The 18,654-nt window shown below is 37.2% G+C and overlaps 4 protein-coding genes across 4 annotated transcripts; 3 read left to right on the top strand and 1 right to left on the bottom strand.

Annotated features, from left to right (window-relative positions):
* Window positions 1-189: 189 nt before the first annotated feature.
* GCK72_022213 (uncharacterized protein) lies at window positions 190-2,240 on the bottom strand (the record flags this gene model as incomplete). Its single annotated transcript, XM_053734708.1, has 8 exons — window positions 190-357; window positions 406-534; window positions 886-922; window positions 1,063-1,193; window positions 1,269-1,342; window positions 1,394-1,607; window positions 1,654-1,761; window positions 2,115-2,240. 8 exons carry the CDS (start codon window positions 2,238-2,240, stop codon window positions 190-192), a joined length of 987 nt encoding a protein of 328 aa, XP_053578274.1.
* A 4,683-nt stretch (window positions 2,241-6,923) lies between these two features.
* Window positions 6,924-14,381, top strand: GCK72_022212 (uncharacterized protein; the record flags this gene model as incomplete). The annotated part of the gene is made up of 15 exons (XM_003106970.2): window positions 6,924-6,951; window positions 7,333-7,536; window positions 8,088-8,246; window positions 8,497-8,648; window positions 8,695-8,799; window positions 9,199-9,459; window positions 9,911-10,901; window positions 11,499-11,557; window positions 11,606-11,683; window positions 13,051-13,190; window positions 13,235-13,287; window positions 13,371-13,539; window positions 13,588-13,900; window positions 13,947-14,083; window positions 14,276-14,381. The coding sequence occupies 15 exons, from the start codon at window positions 6,924-6,926 to the stop codon at window positions 14,379-14,381; spliced, it is 2,955 nt and encodes a 984-aa protein (XP_003107018.2).
* A 1,381-nt stretch (window positions 14,382-15,762) lies between these two features.
* On the top strand, window positions 15,763-16,023 carry GCK72_022211 (uncharacterized protein; the record flags this gene model as incomplete). Its single annotated transcript, XM_003106856.2, has 2 exons — window positions 15,763-15,841; window positions 15,884-16,023. 2 exons carry the CDS (start codon window positions 15,763-15,765, stop codon window positions 16,021-16,023), a joined length of 219 nt encoding a protein of 72 aa, XP_003106904.2.
* Window positions 16,024-16,521: 498 nt separating this feature from the next.
* On the top strand, window positions 16,522-18,400 carry GCK72_022210 (uncharacterized protein; the record flags this gene model as incomplete). The annotated part of the gene is made up of 8 exons (XM_053734707.1): window positions 16,522-16,737; window positions 16,999-17,112; window positions 17,161-17,258; window positions 17,309-17,393; window positions 17,441-17,848; window positions 17,894-17,962; window positions 18,010-18,174; window positions 18,227-18,400. 8 exons carry the CDS (start codon window positions 16,522-16,524, stop codon window positions 18,398-18,400), a joined length of 1,329 nt encoding a protein of 442 aa, XP_053578273.1.
* Window positions 18,401-18,654: the final 254 nt, after the last annotated feature.

Below are 18,654 nucleotides of genomic sequence, written 5' to 3'. Positions count from 1 at the left end.
TAAGATGTGTTTTACGATTTAGGCAAAATAATATATTTATAGCAAATGGTACGTGGGTCAGAAAAAAGAAGATAATACAAATTCCTGTAATTTTCAGGGAGTCACAAACAAGTGTTCTCAAATTTATGAATAGCAAGTTGCTGAAATAAGATTTTAAAAAATGGCTGAATTTATCAGAAATTGGGGAAATTAGGAGGCAGATGTAGAAGGAGCTGCATTACTCTTCTTGACAATCTTGTACATAGTCAGGCAGTTGTTGTCGAAAGCAGCAGTCGCAATAGCGCTACCACGTCCATTAGTGAATTGAGCCCCCATGATCATGCTGTACTCATCTGCATCGGAAAATCGGTACTCCACCTAAAACTGATTTTCAGTTAGGAGTTTTACTTTCTGAAATCTAGGAACCTGATAAGCGTGCGGCTTTCTTGTATGAAGTTTGGATACAACGAAAGTTCCATCTTCTGAAGCTGTGAGCACATATGCACTTTCTGGAGCAACAGAAACACTGTTTACTGGTCTTGCGTGAGCGTTAACCTGAAAATATTGTGAAAAAATATAATGTGGAAGTTTTCCTCAAAAATTACTTAAATCTGATTTCCACTTTCCAGATATCACTTTAAAGGGACAAACTTATTAGGTACAAGCAGATCTGCATTTACAATGACTAAATTATTTCTTATAGTAACACACTCTGAAACACACTGACCAAAATTTGATTTATAGTGACCGAAATTAAGAACACACTAATCACAATGTGACTTATGATCAATAATTTCAAAATGTGGAGACTTATCCGGACGGTATCTGATAACTCGCCTCACACATCAGATCCCCGGTGAGCACTGAGTAGTATTGAACAAGACCTCTCAATGTACCGACTATCACCTGCTTTCGGAGAACGTTGATGACATTTATCGGTTGCCTGAAAATTATGAATATTATTGTTTTTTGACTTTTTCAACACAGAAGATAACAAAAGTGTACTGAGAAACTGCTGACTTGAGAAAACAAATCTGATATGCTCAAAATAGCTATATTGCTAGTTCAACTACTCATTCTTACTTTGTGAGAACTCTGGAATTGACTCCTTTTACAGGTTTCTGCCAGATGATTAACTCTCCATTGGAATCTGCGCTTACTGTAACCTCATCATAACGACATGTAGCAATATCTGCAATAGCGCTACGGTGCTCCTGAAAACATAATATAATGTACTTCATGTTTACTTTCATATCATTGTGATAAATACAATATTACAAAAACAATACCTTCAAATTCTTACGAGTCGTGAAGTTGGAATCCCCATTGCACATAATAACAACAATCTCGCCGGTGTGGGTTCCTATATTGTGAAATATTATATTCTCTAGAGATTTGAGTACGATAAACATACCAACTAGAATAGCATTGTCATTACACGAAATTCCTCTACAGTATGGTGCGACATCCCCTCCAACAGCTGTTTTTGGGTCATTGAGTGCAGATGCAAGCGTAATTGAGAACAATGGCTTCTGGCTTATCTTCTTCACATCGTAAACGTTAATAAATCGTGCCGAGCCGACGATTACGACGGGAAAGTTTCTGGCGTTTGGATGAACCAAGCCAACCTGAATATTTCAAGGGTCTTTCAAATTATAGATACTTGCAAATCACCGTAGTCACATCGATCACTTTTTCGTTTGGAGTTGACGGCTCGGAAGTGACAATAGTATCCCAACTGACTTCTGTTTCCGCTTTATTGTCCCAGTTTCCGACATGAATCTGGAAAAATGGATGGTAGTATTGTTCCCGAGTGGACATGAACCCAAATTTCAGAAGTACGAAATAAGAATGCTTTCTTGACCGAGTTTGCTAAGACAGTTAGGAATACATGAAAAATTGGAAAATATTCTTGGAAGTCCGACAAAAACTGATGAGTGATTTAATAGAGATGAAACCCAAAGGTAAAATTAAATGATTTTAACAACAGGCACGCGAAGGCTAAAATATTATTAGAACTAACTTATTATTAGAACTTATTATTAGAACTAGCACAATGATCTGGAATACATTTCTTGTTGAGAAAAATACTAGCCAAACTTTTTCTAATCTACATTTAAAAAAAGTGAACTTACATTGTTAGACTGAATAACTGCGACATACGTGATGTTCCTTGTGTCGAGCCAGCACACTGCCAAATTGGAAGGCCATGGTGACACAGTTCCTTGCGGAAGAGGTACATCTTTCACTTTCTCAAACATACCAGCAACAAGGACACTTTGATAACTGACAACTTGCTGCTATTCTTTTTTCTTTCAGCTTCCAATCGTTGCTATGGAAACAAAGGGGTGTGGCACTGAACGAAACGAAACCAGTGGGCTATTATTAATTTTGGCATAAATCTCTGATGCCGTGTCGGACCGCGCCGAAAGGAATCGTTTGTTTTCCAATAATGAGATGTTTGGCAGGTGGAAGATGTGGGTCGTTGATGTGAAAAGGGAACATGGAATTGAGAGCATTTGAACAAATTGGAAGGAGTAATTAGTGAAATAATGAGCAAAATAAATTTCTTACGGTATCAAGGCGACTTGCAATTGAGACAATGTGAGGTTTCAAAAGACATTGTGAGAAAAATTCTGTCATTTGAATAAAAAATTTGGAAAAAGATTAAGTTGACTTTGATGACAAGTTTTAGTATTATTGTTTCATCTGAGCATCAAAAACATTACATATCTGAAGAACCAATAAATTGTCAATATTCTAACTCGACAAATTTTTGCTTCAATAAAATTGTTTTAAAACCTGGATAACTAAATAACCGCAATACATTTTGTGTGTTGGTTCCATTTCTGTTTGTTTTTTTTTCCTGTTTAAATAAGTTTTGTGTTTTGTTTTAATTTAAATATAAGGAGAAAAAATAACAAAAAAGAGCAAATGCTTCATAATTTTTATTCAAATTTGATCCTTCTCTTGAGTGAATCTTTTGAAATTCACAGTGTTTCACAATCATGGTTAAACTTGCAAACAGCAGAGTAATTAAATAAGCTGTTTTTAGTAACTCAATTATCAAGAATGAATTCCTATTTTTCCACCATCTTCTCATCTCACTGACAATATTCCTTGTAATTAGGTTCATCTTTTCCCCCAACCAAAAAAAAAAAACAAATTAAGTTCATACTGTTGTTTTCGCTGTTTTGTTGACCTTCTATCCTCCAATAACTATTCCATACTATCGTCTTTCCGAACCCTCAAAAGGTCATCGCGATTGTTCTTCTCGAGACAATAGAATAACTTACTAACCTTCAAAGAATACGGGTCGAGAGGACATTACTTTTCTTTTTCAAGAAATCCATTTGAATTATTTTTCATGTATCTTATTCTGTAATCTTTTTCTAAACGCTTTTCTGTTCACTTCTCATTTCTCCTTTCTTGCATAATCGCATGATGTGGGTCATCCTTTCTCCTGTACGAAAGATTATATAAATGAGCATCTGCTTGTAGATTATAATGTGAAATTACAACATCTTTGGCGTCTCTTAGGTAACGAGATTACAAAGCCCCTCCTTCTAATTGGCGAGACGAGGGTCAGGTGAGAAGCTCACTCATTAGCCACATCAGGTGCTTTATGCCTCATTCCTTCTTCTTCTTTTCTTGTTTATCGCCTCTTATTCCAGAAACCAGGCCATAGTGAGTGTGAAACTGAATCTGTACAAAAATGTGTACCTGAATTTCGGTTATTGTATGTATTGTGTTCCAAAAAATATTTTTTGCATATGAAACGAAATGATTTTTTTGAATAGCTAAGACCACAAATCATACTGATTTTTGTATTGAAAAGCTTCGTGTTGGAATTTTTGCATAATTTTTTGCAATTCCATCGCATTGTATTCCGTTTTTCCCACTTTCTGTATCATTCTTGCTAGCTTTTGAGTTGCTGATCATCGCCTGAAAAGGATTTCAGTTGAAGGCAATATGGCGATCAAGAAAGTTTATTGCCGTAGAGACAAGGTGAGTACATCGTCGGGTTTTTGGAATGATTGTCCGTTGGTTGTGTTGCTTCTTCAGTTCAGATTTGGTAACTTCCAAAGAGCTTCTGAATAGTCTGAAATTGAGTAATTAGGAGAAAGATGTTTCTAAGTAGGGTTACAGTACCATTTTTCAACCCAGCGAAAACAGAGTTTTCAAACCTTATTGTCTTCCCTACTTTGTTGAGATACTTCTCCCTATATACAATATTTAAGTGAGGTGGGATATAGTCAGTGTAACGAACTAATTCAATTAAATTTAGAATTAATACTTTCTATCGGGGACTCTAGCAGTTCTACAAATCTATTGTTAGAAAGGAATCTTTATTTACAGAAGAAAACGGTTATAATTTGAGATTTTGCTTTGCAGAAAAAAAACATAGCAGTTTTGAATTACAAAATATTAAAATAATATAGATTGTTTCATTGAAATTGAGTGATAGAACATTACATATTTCCAGCTATTTTGAATCAATTGACTTTTTTCTGATACCAACAATGTTTTGGGACTTGTTGTCTCTCTTCTAATAGGATACTCTCGTCAAAACAATTCTTCTACTAATAATCTTTTTTCTCCAACGACTTATCGTTTCTTTCCATCTAAAGCGACCACTCCTCTTATGCTGCCGCTTCCCCCCTCCTCCTCCTATTACTCCCCACTCCTCTTCTTCTTCCTCTTCTTTTTCTTATGTGTTGTTGTGTGCGTGTGTGTCGTTGACGCTCGGTCAACGACTAGTAATAAGAGGAAAAGATGGAAAGACCGAGAGTGAGTCACGAGATGCGCCGCGCAAAAGAAAAGCGAATAACAACGGACAGACAAACATAGAACGGAAAATAGTTTGTGCAAACAAGAGACGTTGAGAATGGGATAGATTTCGTCACAATTTTTTTCTTTTTCTCTGCGGCTCTCTTTTCTTTGCTTTGAGTCTAACCCTCAGAAAAGTGGGACTAAATAAGGTGTGCTTTTAGAAAACATGCGGGAAATAGAATAAGAAATCGCATGAGGAAAGTGCGATTGGCGGAAATGGGCTAATTCAATGGCACGGGACATTGAAAAGGATCGTCAAAACAACACATTATTAGAAGCCATAAAAAGAAAACAGTACAGTCCGTCGTTGATTTCTCCGGAGAAAGACGAAAAACGATTTGATGTGATGAGACTAGTCGGGGCAAGAAAAATGTCCTCTGATAACGGTATGTCCAGAAATACCAGCCCACTAAATGAGAGTATCAGACAATTGTTCGAGCAACTGTCTGGACGAAATTTTGGAAGACAAGAAAAGTATCTGGGAGTGAAAAACCTCCAAACAGTGCACGAGGTGTACTTGTATCAGGAGTAAACAAGATGAGATGAAAGATTACTACTCACCTTTCAAGGTTGAATGTTTGCAAACAATTATGAGATGGAAATAGGTATTTCTGCAGAGAACTATCTTTTAACGTTTCTGATATTTGTTGTTTGGTGTACTGTAGTGCTTAATGTTTGCAGATGTTTCAGGAAAATGGGAAATTTTGAACGAAGTCGTGTTTCTGTTGTTTTTCGCTCCGATAGTTAAACATCTGCCACTCAGAAACTAACAATATTAGTTAGGGTTCAGTAGTTCCTTGTACTCTCGACGTTTCTGACTTTTTCTGACGACTCATTAAGTTGTTCTCTCTGGAATTATTTTTTCTTAAAAATCTGGAGCTTATGTCAAAAAAATAACAATCTTTTAACGATTTTCTCATGAAAATAACAACCAAAACTGAGAGTTAACTTGGCCTGAGTGAAAATTGGTTTTAGTTGGGTGCACCAAACCGACTCGTGTCAATATTTGACGAGTACACTTACTATCGTCGATTAGAGGGGTCATTTGGTGTATTTAGATAGCAAATTTGATCGAGATTACATACTTCTGATAGGTCCTCGTGTTTTCTTTTTGATGAGTTTCAAAATATTAATGTTTGTCCGTTTTGCAAACATGTGTTACACTAAATTTGATTTTTACAATACTCCGCAAACTATTAAATTTAGTAATAATCTCTAGACATTACACTTTGCCGCGATGCAACTCGAAAACAATTGGACTTCACTTTTTACGGCCCGAGGTCAGAACAAAGGTATCTGATTACACTGCGCGTGCATCAGCTGTTCACTTTTCGGAATATAACTAGATTGGCTCATTATATTCGAATGGCCACCTCACGCGGAGTCGTCCGCTGCTCAAGTTATCGATTCTTGGCACAGCCACCGTTATATTTGAAAGATAGCGCATAAGAGCAAGAGACATAGATTCACGTGCGCGGTTTTAGAGGAAGAGAGATACGTGTTTGTATGCGCAGAGAGTAGCAAAAACCTAGCGAATAACGAGTAGTGGTTCGGAGTAACATCTTTTGAAGAAAAAACGACTTTTTTCTTTTTTTCTTTTTTTGATTCGTCAGGAGATAGAAAATCCCGATTTAGCGAAGCCTGAGATTATTCTTAATACTAACAAATTTATATCCTTTCTAATCTCTTTTTTGTTTTCGTTTTCTTATCACGTCTTTCTTGCGTGCCGTGATATCTCATAACTTGCAGGTGAAAAAAGAAAAAACAATAAATAGCGTGTGAGAGAAATGGGAAATGTGCAGTTTTTCGTGCGACAAAGTATAAGAAAATCCAATAAAATCTTGACATTCTTTGTTGTTTTTTCGAGAGCCTTCTAAAAATAAGATAAAACACGATCTACTTTGTAAACAAAAGAAAAGAAAACAAGGGAGAAAAGTTCCTTTTTATGGAAAAGTTTTTTGCGTTTTATTGTTCATCCCGTATTGTTGTACCTGTATTATATTACCTGTCTTCGACACATTGCACAGCTTTCTTTTTCTTTTTCCCAGTTTCCGTGTTAGTCTGTAATACTTTTCAATTTATAGGTAATAAAAATCAAGCACGAGGAACGCATGATGACTGAGCGTCAACATTTGAATGGTGAGTTTTTCGATCCTAATTGATAGTGCGCCTTCTTTATTATAACGTGTATAAATTATCTACACTGACAATCTTAATGGCCAAAATGCTACGTGCACTGACCACACTTTTGATAAAATGACAAACAAAAACAAATACACTGACAAAATACAGTGACAAAAAACAAATACACTGACAAAATACAGTGACAAAAAACAAATACACTGACAAAATACAGTGACAAAAAACAAATACACTGACAAAATACAATGTCAAAAATCAAGTACACTGTAAAAATACAGTGACAAAAAACAAATACACTGACCACATATAGTAACAGAAAGTGTTAAAGAAAAAATAGAAACGTTCAAAAAACATTCTTTCTGTAAATTTTTCTTTCAGGTTACCCCGGTTCAGTCCCTCCTCCACAATATACATTTGGACAACCGGGTACCAGTACTGCAAATGTTGGGCCAGTTTATGGGTCAAAACAGGGTGTTCAACAAAACGGATTCGAAGACATTCCAGATATAGAAGCTTACGAAAGAAGCTTACGTGGGGAAGCTACTACTTTCCCACTTTCGCTAGCTTCTAGTACTCCACAAGGTAAGATTTGATACTGGTCAAGAATTGAAAATGTTGGTATTGTGTTTGGTGATTGGTACATTCCTATTAGTGTTTGGTTTTTAGTAAATGTGGTCGCTTTTTGTATGAATAGGCAATTAAGCAGCTTCAGATCTATCCAAATTGCTTGGCAAAGCGGAGAATGATTCTCCACGAGATAGTACAAACCTATCACTGCCTTTCAGCGGCTTGAAACTCGTCACTCCAAAAGTTGAAGGTACAATTTAAAATGAGGGAATGGGCCGAAAAAGTGTTATTTGAAAAGCTTAGCATGCCTAGAAATTCTAGTGCAGGGGTTATTGAAATGTTGCTTTTTGAAGTGAAAAAAAAATTAAAAAGTAAAAATTTAAAAATTTGAATAGGAAAATAAACAACTCAGAATTGACAGAACTCAAATTCAAATCGTCTCCAGTTTCACGGTTTTTGTAAACACTTTACAACTGATAAGAGAAATGTTGCCAAATTGTCGAAAATTTTAGGGGAAAAAAGTTTCCGCTTAAATTTTCTCAGATTTCATAATGTTTTTTATTCAGTTATCGATGATCAGACCCCGCTGATGTCACCAGTGAGCACATCCACAAAAGTCGTGAATAGGAACGGCGTTAAAGTGGAGCAGATGTCTCCGTTTCTAGACCCAGAATGTAACGAGGAGGAACCGGAAGAAGGAGTGTCTTATCCGGATCCAGATCTCTGTATGTTTTTTTTTTTTAATTACAGTTCCTATGAGTAGCATCAACGATGGCTAGTAACACTTGCGCGAAATTCGTATTTTCATACATGCAAAGTTGTTTATGTTAGACAGTGCACATCACGTGCGGAACAATGATAAAATATTTTCAATGCTTCTACAGAAAAAAATGGAAATTCGCAAAAAAATTATTGATAAGTTCGCGTTCACTGCCTGTCTAAGAAAGATAACCATCTAAAAAACAATATTTTCAGTCGATACCAAAAACACAATAATGACGGAACACGATTTGGATGTGTTAAAGTATGGAAAGAACAACCCCGAGGAGTACAGGAAAAAATTAGATGTACCGGATGCTAGTTCTCCGCCTAATAAAATAGTGGAATTTTTAATGTATAATAGAACGGTATGCGTCATAATTAAGTGATTCTCAATGAAAAATGGTTATTCAGCTAAAAGAAAATGAGCTACAACAAATCAATGCATACCGAACGAAGCGGAACAGATTATCTCTTAACTTGGTCAGGCTCAATCCAGATAGAGAGTTCGATCAAAAAGTAAGTTTTGACAAAAATTCGCAGTACACGTCCAACCGGAGACCTCGAAAACAGAACTTGGAATTAAAATTTGTCAAAACTTGTCCAGCACAGGCTGTATTTCAGTTTTCTCAATAGTTTTGGTTTCTAACAACAAATGTTCAGGCCGTAAAGGGAAAAAGGTTGGGAATGCTGTTCAACAGTGCCTACGTAAGCGCTAATAACATAAAAAGTGTCTAAAGAAGAGATAATTGAGTTCAGTTTCTTCTAGAAGTAAGAAAAATGATGACTTTTCCTAGGTCTCTGAATCAAATCGATCATTTTCGATTCGATAGGCATTCTAAAAATTCTTTATTGAAACCAAACTGCAAATTTTATATGACAACAAGCGTTTTCAAAAGACTATTCTATTTATTTTAGGCATGTGAATCTCTTGTCAAGAAACTAAAGGACAAAAAACACGATCTCCAGAATCTTATCGACGTGGTACATACAAAAGGCACAAAATACACTGGTTGCATAACAATTCCAAGAACGCTTGACGGACGGTTACAGGTTCATGGACGGAAAGGATTCCCACACGTTGTTTATGGGAAACTGTGGAGATTCTCGGAGATGACGAAAAACGAAACGCGTCACGTTGATCATTGCAAGCACGCGTTTGAAATGAAAACTGATGCGGTGAGTGAAGTGAGTATGTAAAATAGAAAAGGTGTACGAGTAAGAAGGGAAACAGTTAGGTCTAGCCAGGTATGTAGTTTCTAGCAAATTCTAAGTTATGACGAGTTTTGAAAAAATTGATCACTTGAATCGAAACATTAATAGTATCAATTGAACAAAAACTTGTACTATTAGAATCAAACAAAATTTTTCTTTGTGTTATCACATGTGATTCAATGCTGCGTTTGATTTCTTTTGTTCTAGTCAAAAAAAATTAGTGATCATTTGTCGTAGAACATGACGCCGGTAGTGCAAACACCGAGGCATCAAAACAGACACCAATTCGCGTACGAAACCCCCCGCCTTCCCCTGCCCCTACGCTGCTTTTCACTACTCACACCCGCCCGTTTATCATCCAATTCTAAACAAAACTATATTACAAAAACTTCAAACCATCGTTTTCTGATTCCAGGTATGTGTGAATCCTTATCACTATGAAATAGTGATAGGAACTATGATAGTTGGACAGCGAGAGAGTCACGACAGCAGAGAGATGTCATCAACACACACCCCTAGTCAACGGTACCATCCAAACGGGCGTCCTTCGGCAGATGAAATGTCTCGAATGAATATAAGGCCACCAACATTGCCACCAACGATCCCGCAACATCCAATTCCATCGCTCCCGATGAATCCACAGCATCCTCAAATGCCTCCTGTTCAGCATCACATGCCACCACACAATTCGATTCCTGTCCATCAGATCCAGCCACACCAGTTGCCTCCTACCCAGTATAATCATCATATGCCGCAACAAATTCAACAACACCTTCCCTCAATTCCACAACACCATCAAGTGCCACAACTTCATCAGATGCAGCAACATCATCAGATTCCACATTCAATGACTCCACATCCGACAGCACAACAAACAATGCAACCAATTTACCATGATTTGAGCAATGGGACCATTCAACATCATCAAATGCAGCAACCCATGACATCAGTTAGCCAGATGGATCACATGAACCCAATGAACTCAATGATTCCTCTGACTCCGATGACGCCGTCAAGTATTGGATCTGCAATGCCTCCTCATAGTGTCGCTACAAGCTATGCCTACGAGCACCCACCTCCATATTCGGTTGCTATGAATGGCCATTACGACCCCATGGCGCAGTTTTCCGCGAGTCATATGCCATCGATCACTCCGGATCCCTCGATGTCGCACACTCCTTTTCCACAACATCCAACAAACTACCATTTTCCCATGGACATCCCTTCCACTTCTGGGGCGAATCATCACTTTCCTTCGCAAGCACATCCGCCCCCTAACCAGGATCAAGAAATGTACCAAGATCCTGATGGGAATATTTGGCCTCCTGATTTTTTCCAAGTTTACAATTTGCAAGCTTTTCGTCCAGATGATCAAGTCGCTCAAGAGACAAACCAACCTTTGCCAGGTGAGTTCAAAAACCAAGTGCATCTATAATTATAACTGGTTCTTTCGTGAGCTCGTGAAATATAAGACTTCGAAGATTATAAGAAAGGGGGAGGAGCAATACAAAGTCTGGCAGACTAGTTAAAGTTCATACGATTTCTTGATCTAGAAATATAAATATAATCTTACCGAGAAGCAGAAATTGTATAGTGAGATACACTTTAAGGATGATGTCAATTTTGCCGTACGACGGCCCAGCTTTAATGGGTAAGAATAGAAGGGATGAGGCGAATGGGGTGGGGCTATTACAGTAGTATTATGGCTATAGTCGGAAGTTTTAATTGATTAAGGATATATACCATAGGGAAAATGTTTCCGAGAAACAAAATAAAAATGAGCACATTCACAAAACCGCCGGGGAGTATGTCTTTTCCAGCCGTTTTTAATACTGGCGAGACAACATTCTGAGAAAATGAAAATGCCCCTAGACAACTTGAATAAATCAATCAAAAGTCTAGAACCCATAAAGTATGATTAGTTTCGTATAGTCGGTTGAGCTTGCATATAAGAACAAATTCTGGATTTATTTCTGAGATTAATTCAAAAATGTCTGTTTCAGCCGATTGGACACCCAGGTTCTTTATTCCATTGAGCAAGTTCAGAACGTACTGTAGAGAGGTAAGACACATATCGTAAGAAATGTTTCAACTGATTTTTGGACTTCAGACATTCACTGAACGGTTCTTCGATGCGTCAGAGGAAGATGCAAGACCTGATGAATCGTCCAATCCAAATTTTGTTCGGGTAAGTTAATTTTAATTGGCTTGGTCTAAGCAGTGGGTCACGGTACAGTAACTTTTTTCTAAGTGAGTTACTGTAATGAAATCTATTGAGGGGAGTAGGTTACTATAAGAACACTTGTTTTGGTAAATGCAAAACTAGGTTGTACAGGGTGGCTAATAAGTATACAACGCCACTAATTCTTGGATATTCGGCGGGAAAACGCTTGAATCAACCAAAAAGCGTTATGAATAGTTGGAATGTTCAAAATAGATTTAGTATACAAAAATAATTCGAAGTTGGATACTTTGCCTTTGATACAGGCCATCAGACGTAAGACGCCAAAATCGCCTGTGCGCCGCAGGTAGTCGACGTCGACTTCGTCCCATATCTTCTGAAGGACGGTCTTGAGAACAACGGCCATGTTGTAGGAGATTCCTGAGAACTTGCTCTTCAAATATTCCCATACGATGAAATCCATCGGACTCAGATCCGCCGACGAGGAAGGCCTAAAGTCGTTATTCCAGAAGCCAGGAAAATGAGAGAGATGATGAATTTTGTTGATTTGGAACTGTGGGAGGTAGCCCAATCTTGTTGAAAAATGAAAAAGCGTCCAGTAGATTTTTGAGCTGTACAGAGGAACAAAACATCCTTCAAAACCAAGTTTTGGAAGACCCCGAGTTGATTTTCGCATTTTTTAAAATGAAAACTAACGAAGTTCTACCGTAAGATATCACCGCGGCCCAGACCATCACAGTTTTAGAAAAAAGGTGGTCATAGGCCTGGTAACGTTAAGGGGACCTACTATCACCTTTTGATAACAAAAGTTTCTGCTTTTGACGGTTGGAAAAAGGTTCAATAATAAAATGTTTATCATAAGTCCAGATCACGCCCGATACGCGGCGCACAGGCGATTTTTGCGTCTCACGTCTGATGGCCTGTATCAAAGGCAAAGTATCCAACTTCGAATTCTTTTTGTATACTAAATCTATTTTGAACATTCCAACTATTCATAACGCTTTTTTGTTGATTCAAGCGTTTTCCCGCCGAATATCCAAGAATTAGTGGCGTTGTATACTTATTAGCCACCCTGTAGTTCATAAATTTCTCTATTCGGAAGAGGTTAAAATAGGTTGTAATTGAATTGCAATATAAATGAAAAACGTCTTTCCTTCTTTGATCTTTTTCACGATTAAGTGTTCTTGTCTTCATTTTATTATTAACCAATATCATTTCATTGCCATTTCTTAGTCTCAACTTTTAACTTTTTGCAACCATTTCCCATCACTCATCCTGCAACAAAAAAGACAAGCAACATAAAAGAACAAAAGATTTTTTATATATATTTTATTTTTTACAATACTTTCATTCTGCAATTTTTGATATTCCAGATGGTCGATAAAGACATTCTGGGTGTTGGAAGCTACAAATACAGGCCGTTACCACGAGGAGAGGAAGCTGTTGAAGACGAAGACGAAGACCGTCCAGCTGCAGAGGCACCGTACTCCGACTTGGCCAACTTTGTCGTGAAGTAAGCCGCCGTGCTTGTGTACATTCATTCAAATTATTATTCAGAGTAACCCACGAATCGCTGTGTATGTCTGGAAAAGAGCCGCCGGTCGCACCAGGTTGGTTTTCACTGCTTTACACACTTCCTGATGATAGTATGCATTCATTATTTGCATGCAGTTCCTAATGTGAGTGTTTTCAGATGTTCGTTGGGGAGTTGTTAGCTACTACGAAGAGGGAGATTGCTACATCGAGAGAGAATGCTACAGAGGAAACTTCCATATAGATAGCGGATTCATCATCTCGGAACAACGGCTGAGCCTCGGTCTCATTCAAAACCCATCCAGAAGTACAATGGCATTCAAAATTCGGTAAATCATTAGAAATGGAGAATAATATTGTGATGTTTTCAATTTCAGTAAAGCAATGATTGATGGAATCCGCTTCTCATACAAGACCGATGGAAGTGTTTGGCTCCAAAACAACATGAGACTCCCAATCTTCGTCACTTCTGGTTATCTTGATGATCAATGTCCAGGCATTCGAGTCAACAAAGTTCATAAACTCTATGGACATGCTAAAGTCAAAGTATTCGGCTTTACAAGAGTAAAGCAGATTATCAGAGACCGATTGTACTCGAAACAAATGGCCAGATTATACTTGCAACAAAACGGCAACCGCAATCCGATGTTCGAGGTTTACCACCGGATACCTCTTATTGCTATTCAAAGGGTAACCTATCAGCTTCAAGTCAAGTTTTATAATTGTGTAATTTCAGGAAGCTCGTGTAACCACCGACTCTCTTGTCAAGTACTGCTGTGTCAAGGTTTCGTTTGGAAAAGGATTCGGAGATGCATACCCAGAGCGTCCTATCGTATCACAGTGCCCTGTCTGGTTGGAGCTCAAGATTAACTCGTTAGTGGGGGTATTTGAGTGCTCATGGGACAGATTGCATACGGTAGTTTAGAAAGAGTAGTCTGAACAAACGTGACTAGTCACTAATCCGGCAAAGACATTTTAAAATACAAAACGGGGATTAGCGGTTTTTTTGTGGTTTCAAATCCGTTCAAAAAACATTTGTAATCTCAAAAGATCAAGATTTTTTAGAGCCTTCGACTACATGGACGCAATTCTGAACGACCTTGAGAATCGATTCCAAGGGTTTCAGATGCATGATTACGCAAAACTCGGTGTCGACGTTTCCCCTGATTAAGATCTTGTTCATGAAGTCAGCGATCAACTCATCATTCCAACGATAAAATTTGCATGTCTGTTTAAATTATCTTTAATTCGTACCATTCCTCGCTATCTATTCAAAAACTGCTCATCTAGTCCTTCCCTCAAAAATACGATCTAATTACTCGAACATCCTTTAACTAACTTCTGTATCAAATGTCTTCTAGTCAAAGCCCTGCATTTCGCCTACAGTTTCAAATGTTTCTTTTTTCTCTCTTTCACTTTCGCTTTCGCTTTTGGTCCCCTCTTCTCAAATCGAATATCTCAAATGTTTAGTCGCTAGTTCACAGGTATTTTCTAAAGATTCGCAATGTCATCCTTTTCTCAGTGACTTTTCCCAACTCCCGTCTAGCTTTTTAACACCACCTGTTTTAAAACCGTCATAGTATACATTTCTGAAAATATCTATATATTGAGTGAATGTTAAACAAAAATATAGCATGTAAATATAATCCGTCAACACTAATAAATCTTATATTCTCGAATTTGAATGGAGAAATGTGAATAGTTGATTAAGTTTGGTTGTGAAGAGTCATATGAAACGAAAACGGTTTCAAATACAGAAGGTGTACAAAAAATTTTCAGAGCTATTGAAAGAGTTTTTATAGATTTCACACAAACTTCCTGTGTGAACACTATCCAAAAACACTCGTGCTAGTTCTGAAACAAATCATAAATATAGTAAATTTTACGGTTTTGCTACTGATTTTTTGCTACTAAAAAAATTTTCGGCTGGTAACCAAGATAGTGGAGAAAATCTAATATTTGGACTTTTTAGGTAGTTAAATTAGCATTAATTGCATAAAAAGGAAAAATCAAAACAAAATCTTTGGGGGAATTAACAAAAATGTTAAGTTATAATAAATTGCAGTGAGAATATAAAAATGTATGTTCTGAATTTACTGTTACGAATTAAAATTTTCATGTCATGAAAAATGCTGATGAAACCGCTTATATAAAGTCAACGAAACTATTTTTTAATTCTACTTGTTAACAACTCTTTTATACATTATCACGTGGAGAATGACTACTGTTCGTTCAGTGACTCACAGTTGCCTGAAATTCTGACAAACCTGGAACTCATTACTGTCCCTCGTTATTTTATGACTTCAAATTCCAAAAACCTGATTTCTAAAGACTTCAACGAACCAAACCCATCCACAAAATGAAAGTTCTCAGTATCATATTATTTGAATGGATTGTGACGTAGTATGCCTACGTAACTTCCGTGAAACATATATTTAAGGGATGGGGTTCTAGAAGAAACATATTTGCATCTGTTTGGTTTTTTTTCGAAAATGATTTTCGAAGTGCCAATTGACCATTTCCCTCCTTTGAATACTCCATCCACAAAAAAGATGATTGTCGGGTTCTACGACCAAAAGTTCAAACTTTTGATGAAAGACATGAACAATAAACTTCAATTTGATGGTTTCGGTAGGTTTTGTTTTTTATCATCTTTTATTTGTTGGTTTGCAGAAAACAAGAATCTTGCTGGCGCTAATAATGGTGCTGCAAATCAGAGAACCGAGCCACTGTCTTCTGGAAACGGGAACATTATCAAGCAGCTCTACAATCTTCAGAATTTTGGAATGGAATCACCAAAACAACTTCTCTAATCTATTATAGAACAAAAAATTTGATAACAAAGTATTCACAAGTGTTGTGATAAAATTCTTCCATGTTGAATTTTTCGAGTATAAACATTTTCACAAAGAAATATGAAATATGTACTTCCTACGCATAATTTCTTTAATTCCATGTGAATCATTATTCTGATAATGCCAAATATTCCAATAAGGTTAAGTTTTATGACTCATTCGTTTGTATACAAAATGAGAGTAACATTCCATTCAAAGAGCATGAAAATTAGCGCTCTGCCATCCAAACCTCCAAACGCAACAAACATGATAAGAGGAAAAGAGAACAGTTGATAACGCCCATCTGCATTCTCAGTTAGATACGTTTTGATTGTTTCAGACTGTCTTCTTGTGTTGCTATACAACATTTATTTATTTTTACAACTATTATCATCATTTTGTCTTCCCGCACATTGTCAATGCTACAATCACTCAATATTTCATTTCTTTTGATACTAATCCTTACAGATAATTAACATGACCGACCCGCTTAACCCGAAACGTTTGACCAATCATCCAGCTCTTGCTAGGATCATTGAAAGTGGAAGAACAAATCTCCCAACTGGAATCACCAGTAGTGGATCACTCTCAGCATACGCTCAAAATGCAGCCGCAATTATTCGAGATAATCGTGACAGAGAGAAGATTGAAATTGCAGATTTGAATAATAGACTGGCAAGATATGTGGAAAAGGTAAGAACTTACAGTCATATAACATCATCATTTCCCAAAATTTCGGAGTGATTCAGCAGAAATGCTGATTAAACATAATTTTGGAGTAGCGACAGGACAGTTGAGGGTGTTTACTGAAGGAAGTAAAAATGCCATGTCAGTTTTTGGAGTAAACATTTTTGTACAACCCGGATAAATGTTGACTATGATTATTAGAGTAGTAGAAGACACTCTAAAAACACTTTTTTGTTTTCAAAATATAAGTTGTTTCGTTTTTTTCAGGTTCGTTTCCTGGAAGCTCAAAACCGTGTTCTTGAAAATGACATCGGCGTTTTCCGTCATGCAGCCCAAACCCATGCTGGACGTATTGGAGTTTACTTTGAATCTGAGAAAAATGTGAGATTTTTACATGAATATTTCAGTCATTCGAGTTTTTGTATTTAGTCACTGGCTACGCTGGTCCGAGAGAACAAAGCGAAGATCTCCACCGCTGAACAGAGCATTCGAAAACTGGAACCAGAAGTCATTGCAGCTAAAAAGAAGTTAGTGTAGCAGAATTTGTTTCAACAATATAAACATTTACGTTTTTCAGTCTGACTAGTTCATTCGAGCTGAGAGTGAAGATGAGGGAGGATAAAAAGAGTCAGATGAAAAAACTGTCAGATCTCGAGGCTGAGGTATGTTTCATACTCAACACACTTCGACCATTTTTTTAAAATTTCAGAACGCTTACCTCAAGCGCCTTACATCAGATTGTGAAGAAGAAAAAAGTCATATCAACACTGAAATTTCTCGTCTTCGAAGTGAAATCAAGCGCGTTCATGCTCTTAGAGACAAAGAGCGCACTAAGCACACTTCCGCCGCTCAAGAACTCGTGAAACGTCTCAATGGAAGTATTACTCAACACGAGATTGCTATTCGAGAAGAAATCAACAAGGCCAGACGGGATACAACAGATAAGAATAGAGAGTACTTCCATAAAGAGCTTCACGCAGCTATGAAAGAGATTCGTGATAGGTTTGAGAAGGATTCACGGGCTACTAGAAAGACATGGGAGGAATGGTATCATAAGAAGACGTTGGAGATTAAGAAGGGATCTGAAACATTTAGTTTGAATCAGAACCTGGCCAGGGTAATAATGATATTAAAAAACTGTGTTTGAAGTTTTTAATTTTAGGAAGAAATCCTGCGTATCCGTTCAATTGTCAATGAGTTCCGTGGAAAACTGTCAGATGCAGAAACTACAGTAAGCATAAACATAACTTTCTCACTTACAACGGTTATTGTTTTCAGAACCAACAACTTCTGAAGAGAATTGATGACATGCATTATCAAGATAAGGAAAATCTGAGAATATTCGAGTTCACATTAACAGAGAAGGAGAATTCGGTCATAAAAATGAGAGAAGAATGCACGAAACTCTCTGTGGAACTTGACAAACTTGTTGAGAATCAAATTGTGAGTTTGTTATAACAACAAAACTCCTGAAAAAATTCATTGACATTCTCAGAACCTCCGAAATGAAATCACACACTACCGGAAACTTATGGAAAACGCGGAGCATTTACGTACGACAGCTCAAAGTCACGTGGTCATTGAAACTCCTGCAACAGGTCTTCGCACAACTTCTTATCACGCTTATGGCTCGGCGTACACCGATACAAGCACTAGACAACTTCTCTAAATTATATTTTTCGGTGATGGAAAGTAATATGAAATGTTGGGTACTTGCTCAGTAAGACTAGTCACATTTTTCTCTTATTCTCGAACATTCTTGGATTCAAATTTGATATTTGAACTTGAACGTTGGGAGAGAAAGTTGTAACTTGATGATTGTCCATTTGTACCCGTCAATTCGAATTACTCCATTTGCCAATACTTCATCTCTGCCGATTGAAACTTTTTCTATTGTACTTTGCATATTTACCATGATCAAAA

Source organism: Caenorhabditis remanei, chromosome X, assembly GCF_010183535.1.
Source record: "Caenorhabditis remanei strain PX506 chromosome X, whole genome shotgun sequence".
In the NCBI taxonomy this organism is placed as follows: Eukaryota; Metazoa; Nematoda; class Chromadorea; order Rhabditida; family Rhabditidae; genus Caenorhabditis; species Caenorhabditis remanei.
Note: the sequence above shows the minus strand (reverse complement) of the source record. Positions and strands in the feature narration are given on the sequence as shown.